This window comes from Lactuca sativa, chromosome 4 (assembly GCF_002870075.4).
Source record: "Lactuca sativa cultivar Salinas chromosome 4, Lsat_Salinas_v11, whole genome shotgun sequence".
NCBI classification, from domain to species: Eukaryota; Viridiplantae; Streptophyta; class Magnoliopsida; order Asterales; family Asteraceae; genus Lactuca; species Lactuca sativa.
Genome location: NC_056626.2, coordinates 294,867,839 through 294,875,447, shown reverse-complemented (window position 1 = coordinate 294,875,447; position 7,609 = coordinate 294,867,839). Strand labels below are relative to the sequence as shown.

At 34.0% G+C, this 7,609-nt stretch overlaps 1 protein-coding gene across 1 annotated transcript; it reads left to right on the top strand.

Annotated features, from left to right (window-relative positions):
• Nucleotides 1–613: 613 nt before the first annotated feature.
• Nucleotides 614–6,368, top strand: LOC111915668 (phospholipid-transporting ATPase 1). Its single transcript, XM_023911329.2, has 7 exons — nt 614–2,696; nt 2,778–3,084; nt 3,260–3,920; nt 4,035–4,158; nt 4,249–4,468; nt 5,383–5,841; nt 5,927–6,368. Exons 1-7 carry the CDS (start codon nt 1,151–1,153, stop codon nt 6,147–6,149), a joined length of 3,540 nt encoding a protein of 1,179 aa, XP_023767097.1. The 5' UTR covers nt 614–1,150; the 3' UTR covers nt 6,150–6,368.
• Nucleotides 6,369–7,609: the final 1,241 nt, after the last annotated feature.

Sequence of the window (7,609 nt, the reverse complement as noted above, 5' to 3'; positions counted from 1 at the left end):
ATAGCATGAATATTGGTGGGATAATTTGCTTAGATAACCTCTAGTCCATACTTGAGATTGCATGAATATTGGTGGTTCCATAATTTTTTTACTGCTTTGTGTCCTACTTCTCGTAGATTATCTTCTTTATACATATGTGGATGCATCATTATTATTATCGTGAGAGAACGTTCGATAGGTTCCTAAGTCTTATCCAAACATATTATTGTAGTTTCGCCATTACTACTTGACTAATGATACATTAATGCTTGTTGTCGTTTCACCAGTAATATAGTGACATTTGTCTTGTCATAGTCTGAATCCTCATATGCATCAAATATCATCCTTTAACTAAAGCCTACCGTAAGAGAAGTATTGTCTTCGGTAGACCGACGATTACAACCGCCCAAACTTTCTTGGAACTTGGAGCTGTAATCCGATTATGGAATTCCGGACTCCCCGATAATTGTATTCAGGTAGGTTAATTAGGTTAATTGTGCGTTGTTCCAGAGTAAGTCGCTAAAATAGCAAAATGTAAGTTACTTGCTTTTTTATAATCTTTAGATTGTGACAAATATCCTTCTAATTTTTTTTGAGACGATAAAACATTCCATTTAACGTGCAGGCCATTCACCATTTTCAGTCTTTCCATTTCTGGTCAAATTTCGGCGACCATTTCCCGATTTCCGCCATTATTGATTACACGAGAAATAAGTTCTTTAATGTCCAAAACCCTCGTCCTTACAGGCTTACACTGCCCCTACAACTCATTTCTTTCTCCTGTCGGAAAAAGTTATCTAAATGCTTATTTAATTATGCTGATATGTCATTTCAATTCAATTTAATTCTCCAAACAGGTCAACACCAGTAGAAAAGTTTCCGGATTTCTTGTAATTTTTTTAACCCGTTCGTTCACCAACCATCAATCTTTCTCTTGCTGTTATCATTCAAGCAAGTAAGTTCGATTTTGATGATTAGAAGTCCCATTACTTTTGTTTATAGTTAAATCAATCAACTTCAGTTACTTGGCTCTCTGTATTTGATTGATTTCGATCTTCATTCTGTAAATAGATTTATTTTTGTTGTTGTAAGTTTCGAGATTTAGTTTGCGTATAGTTGTTCTCGATCTGATAAACCTCAAGTGAGATGGAAAGAAGGTAAAGTTCAGATCATGACTTCCAATCGTCCACTTCCCGATCGTTCTTCATCGACATCCAGTAAGAACTCAGATAATATCTCGATTGCAAATCTACATCAACAACAACGACCAGATACCTTGCAAAATTCGTCTTCTCAGCAAAGCATTAAGTCGAACAGCTGGAGGGCAACCTCTGTAAATTTCGGATCAAAGGGCGTGCGACATGGATCTCGAAGTGGTGCTGATTCCGAAGGATTTAGTATGTCCAGAAGAGAGATTAACGACGACGATGCGAGGTTGGTTTACATAAACGACCCCTTAAAGACAAACGAGACGTTTGAATTTTCTGGGAACTCTATCAGAACAGGAAAGTATTCTATCTTCACATTTTTGCCTAGAAATCTCTTCGAACAATTCCATAGAGTCGCCTACATGTACTTCCTAATCATCGCCATTCTCAACCAGCTTCCCCAGCTTGCAGTTTTTGGGCGTGGTGCCTCAATTCTACCATTAGCAAGCGTATTACTCGTTACAGCAATTAAAGACGCTTACGAAGATTGGAGACGACACAAATCAGATAAAATCGAAAACAACCAAACATCATCTGTTCTCATCAACGATCGATTTCAACACAAGAAATGGAAAGACATTCAAGTAGGTGAAGTCATTAAAATCCTAGCAAACGAAACAATTCCCTGTGATCTTGTACTCCTCTCAACCAGTGATCCAACTGGGGTTGCTTACGTCCAAACTATAAACCTAGATGGCGAATCAAATCTGAAGACCCGTTATGCAAAACAAGAAACCCTTTCAAGAATCCCTGAAAAGGATATAATCAGTGGGTTAATCAAGTGTGAGAAACCCAATCGAAATATATACGGTTTCCAAGCTAACATTGAGATTGATGGAAAGCGTCTATCTCTTGGCCCTTCAAATATAGTTCTTAGAGGCTGTGTGATCAAGAACACAGATTGGGCAGTTGGAGTTGCAGTATATGCCGGAAGAGAGACAAAAGCCATGCTTAACAACTCAGGAGCTCCATCTAAAAGAAGTCGCCTTGAAACCCACATGAATAAAGAAATCATCTTGTTATCGATCTTTCTTGTTGGTTTATGCACAATTGTTTCTACATGTGCTGGTGTTTGGTTGAGGCGACATCGAGAGGATCTTGATCTCATGCCCTTTTATAGAAAAAAAGATTACTCAAAGCAAGAAGTGGAGAATTACAACTTTTATGGGTTGGGGATGGAAATATTCTTTTCTTTTTTGATGTCAGTGATTGTGTTTCAGATTATGATTCCCATTTCTTTGTATATATCCATGGAGCTTGTGCGTGTTGGACAAGCTTACTTTATGATCCGAGATGATAAGATGTTTGATTCAACATCAAACAAAAGATTTCAGTGTAGGGCGTTGAATATAAATGAGGATTTAGGACAAATAAAGTATGTGTTTTCTGATAAAACTGGTACTTTGACTGAAAACAAGATGGAGTTCCAATTTGCAAGTATTTCGGGTGTAGATTACAGTGGGGAGAAATCAGAATTTTATGGTGAAGAACAGGGGTACAGCATTCAAGGTATAATAAAATTTTTTCTTTTTCTATTGGGTTAAATTCAAGGTATACTTTTAACAATTTGTCATCTTTTTTTGTTTTCAGTTCAGGGGCAAGTATGGAGGCCAAAAGTCAAAGTACAGGTTGACCGGAAGCTTCTTAAACTATCACAAACTCGAAATGACACAAAATCCAGCAAAGAGATATATGATTTCTTTCTTGCATTAGCTGCTTGCAATACGATTGTGCCTATTGTTGTTGACACATCTGATCCCAATGAGAAGTTGATTGATTATCAAGGGGAGTCTCCAGATGAACAAGCACTTGTTTATGCTGCAGCTGCTTATGGTTTTATGCTCATTGAACGAACATCTGGTCACATAGTTATTGATATTCAAGGAGAAAGACAAAGGTATGATGTGTATTCCTTTTTTTTTTTTTTTGGGTTAATTTAGAGAAATAGCAACTTCGATTGAGCTATTTCTGCAAAATCTAACATAATAGATATGAATCAAAAGCTCAATACATAGAAACAAAATCTCAATCTTTCTAATTTTCCATAATTTCTTTCCGATTTCCCAGTGCAGATTTAACGTTCTTGGAATGCACGAATTCGATAGCGACAGAAAAAGAATGTCAGTTATTCTAGGATACCCCGACACGACTGTAAAAGTATTTGTCAAAGGAGCCGATTCCACCATGTTCAAAGTAATCAACAAAACCCTAAACGTCGATACACTGAAATCAACCGAAGCCCATCTTCATTCCTATTCTTCAATCGGTTTAAGAACCCTAGTTATAGCAACACGTGGACTCACAATCCCTGAATTCGACCAATGGCAATCAACGTATGAGATCGCAAGTACTGCTTTAATGGGTAGAGCAGGATTACTAAGAAAAGTCGCCATTAATTTAGAGAACAATCTTTCGTTATTGGGTGCTTCTGCCATTGAAGATCGATTGCAAAAAGGTGTTCCTGAAGCTATTGAGTCTTTAAGAATGGCGAATATGAAAGTTTGGGTTTTAACGGGTGACAAACAAGAAACTGCAATTTCTATTGGCTATTCGTCTAAGCTTTTGACAAGTGAGATGATTCAGATTGTTATTAATAACAATTCGAAAGTTTCTTGTAAAAAAAGTTTGGAAGATGCTTTGATTATGTGTAGAAAAAATGATGCGAGTTCTGTTGCCCTAATTATTGATGGAACTAGCCTTGTTTATATTCTTGACTCTGAACTTGAAGAACAGGTATATACATTTTAAAAACTAGACATGCTGATGTGGCATCCACATGGATGCTATTGCTATTGCCATTGCCATGTCACCACCATGACCTCTAAATTTTTTTTTTTTGTGTTCCAGCTGTTTGAGTTATCCAGTAATTGTGCTGTGGTACTATGTTGTCGAGTGGCCCCACTACAGAAAGCTGGGATTGTTGCACTCATAAAAAATAGGACAGATGACATGACACTTGCTATTGGGGATGGTAAGTAAATAAGCATCATATCTTTATATGTCCAAATTGTTAAAAATCAAAATGGTTTTACAAAAATAAACAATTTGTTTTATTTTTCAGGTGCGAATGATGTGTCAATGATTCAAATGGCTGATGTGGGAGTTGGAATCAGTGGGCAAGAGGGTCGCCAAGCTGTGATGGCATCAGATTTTGCAATGGGACAATTTCGGTTCTTGGTCCCACTTTTATTAGTCCATGGTCATTGGAATTACCAAAGAATGTCCTACATGATCCTCTATAATTTTTACAGAAATGCCCTTTTTGTCCTTGTCTTATTCTGGTAACTCACTCTCTCTACTCTACTCTACTCTACTACCTTTATTATTTTATTATCTTTTTAGAATGCTAAATCCAATACACCATCCTACTTTCATTTCTTCCTATTACAACATTGTAATTTCATGCTTATTCTTATCAAGAAATTGTACTTCTATTTTTTTTTTTTTTTTTTTTTTTGTTTTCTTATTGGGATATTATATTATATACTTTGATAATTTAACCAATTAGAATAGTGAAACTTTGTTTGTATCTGGATAATGACTAGGATGCTATAATAAATAAATCAAAGAAAAGTATGTTGCATACAAAAACGTTTAAAAAAAAAAGATTTTTATATAGAAAAAAGAAGGTTATTTTATGTGAAAATATGTTTTTTTTTTGGTATAAATATGATTTTATACAGCAAAAAAAAAGCATATTCAAAACAAAATTTTGAAAAAAAAGATGTAAAAAAAACTAAATTTAGGATGACTTCGTAACAAAATCTTGAAATCTGGGTCAAAAGTGTAAATTTTGGACCAAATTTGTAATAAAATTTTGAAATCTGGGCCAAAAGTGTAAATTTTGGACCAAATTTGTAATAAAATTTTAAAATCTGGGCTAAAAGTGTAAAATTTGAAAGTGGGATGACCTGTTGATCGTGTAAAACTAGGGTGAAAATGAATACAATCGGCTGTTTTTGAGACTTAATTGAATAAAAAAATATATAAGGACTAAATCGATTATGAGGCCAAAATATAAAGACTTTTTATTGAGTTTTCCCTAAACAAACAAAGAAAAGTATATTGGTTTTTTCTTGCATTTAACCCGATAACTAATTATTAGACATGATCAATATCCTTTCTGATATAAACATAATAATAACAACCAAAGTAGGTTGCTATTTTTGGCATTATTAACAAAACTTGACTCCAGGTATGTCCTTTTCACGGGGTTCACTCTAACAACAGCCATAACAGAATGGAGCAGTGTCTTATACTCAGTAATCTACACAGCAATTCCCACAATCGTAATTGGAATCCTTGATAAAGATCTTGGAAGAAAATCTCTCATGGCATACCCTCAACTTTATGGGGCAGGACAAAGACAAGAAAGCTACAATTCAAAGCTGTTTTGGGTGACAATGGCCGACACGTTATGGCAAAGTGTAATTGTCTTTTTTGCCCCTGTATTCGCGTATTGGAAAACCGATATTGATGGATCAAGTTTAGGAGATTTGTGGACACTTGCAGTTGTGTTCATAGTGAATATACATTTGGCTATGGATGTGATAAGGTGGAGTTGGATTAGTCATGCCTCCATTTGGGGCTCCATTTTTGCTACTTGTGTTTGTGTTGTTGTTATTGATGCTATTCCCGTTTTGCCTGGATACTGGTATGTAAAATAGCATCCTACTTTTCATTGATTTCTTTCTTATAAATCTACAAAGTTAAAGTGTCTTAATTTTGTAAAACTGCAGGGCGATTTTTAATTTAGCAAGAAGTGGATTATTTTGGATTTGTCTGTTTGGGATTCTGATAGTATCAATGATTCCTCGGTTTGTTATAAAGATGTTTATGCAACACTGTAAGCCTTCAGACACTCAAATAGCAAGAGAAGCGGAAAAGTTTAGGAATTCAATGGCGTTAACAAGAAATGGAGGAATAGAAGAAATAGAAATGAACCACCCACCTCAAAGATAGATGATGATGATGATGATGATATCATATTCTTTTTTTTTTTGGTTTTAATTTATAAAAAGTTGTCATATTCTTGAGAAGTTGATGGAGCAATTCTCCATTGTTGTGTATTTTTTTGTTCATTGATAGTATGCAATTATTCTAAACTTGTATACTACTCTTTGTATAATTTTTTTTCTTGTAACATGAATTAGAGGATTCAAAATTCTTTAAATTTGTTTATTTTGTTTTTTACTATATGCAAGATTATTGTTTAGAAATATATAAGGTGTGTTTGCTTGTGGAAAATTTTCTAGGTTTACATGAAAATTTTCAAATGAAAATGAAAATTTTGAAAATGCGTTTAGTTGGTTTAGTTTTCAAATTTTTTTCAAGAAAATAAAAATTTTTCTGCCTCCAAATTATATGTAAACTAGAAAAATGATTTTTATAGTTTTCCACAGTTTTTTAAATTTCAAAGATGGAAAATGAAAATCTCCATCAGTTTTAACCAGATATCTATAATGTTTTAAATACATTATATGATCATATACCATGATTATATTGAGACCAATTGTCCTATTGTTTCACAAATTAACATTATAAATTTGTCAATCATATATTACTTTTGTTTTTTATTTTTAAATTCCATCTTTATAGAAAGAAATATATATAAAAAAACTTGATATCATGAAATCATAAGCATGCTATATAAAACTTTTCTCTTGTTTTAAAATTTGTAATATGAATAACTGCCATATCTTTTATAAATAAATGATTTCATAAACCTGTGAGCTAGTGAGCTAGCCTTTTTGGACACAACACAACTGATAAAAGTCCGTGAGTTCAATTTATTCTTCGTGAAGGATATTCATATGATAGATCAAGTGATTTCCACCAAATAAGCTTGATAACCATTCAATTCACGACTTGCCTTTTCCCCTCGATAACATTAAGGGAAAATGACTTAAAAAAAAGTAACTAAGTATCAAAATTATACAAAAAAGACCATTCTTTTTATTTTTGTATAAAACATACCATGTTACCGGGTATTGTAGGTCACAATCAGGTCAACCGTTCTTTTTTTTTTTTTAAATAGTAACATGTATTGTACGCCTTCCCCTTCATCGTTTCACCCAAACCGAAAGAACTAGGGTTTTTCCTTCGTCAATTCCATAGAAATCACCATGGCTTCAACATCGAAGGAGGAGTGCTTGACAATCGAAGTGAATCATACATGCTCTTTTGTCCCTAAACCCATTTTGTATTTCAATCCCGTGAAATTGGTTGTTAGCAATGTCGACTTCAAAAGCATGACCTTCACGGAGTTCATCTATTATGTAAAGAAGTTGGTAAAGGATGGTAGAATCACTGTCTACTATTGTGTTCTACAACGTTTACTAAGAGATGAGTTGAGAGAAATTGAAGATGAAAATGATTATGTATGTTTTCTTGATGTTGGATATGAGAATGGTGGAAGAATG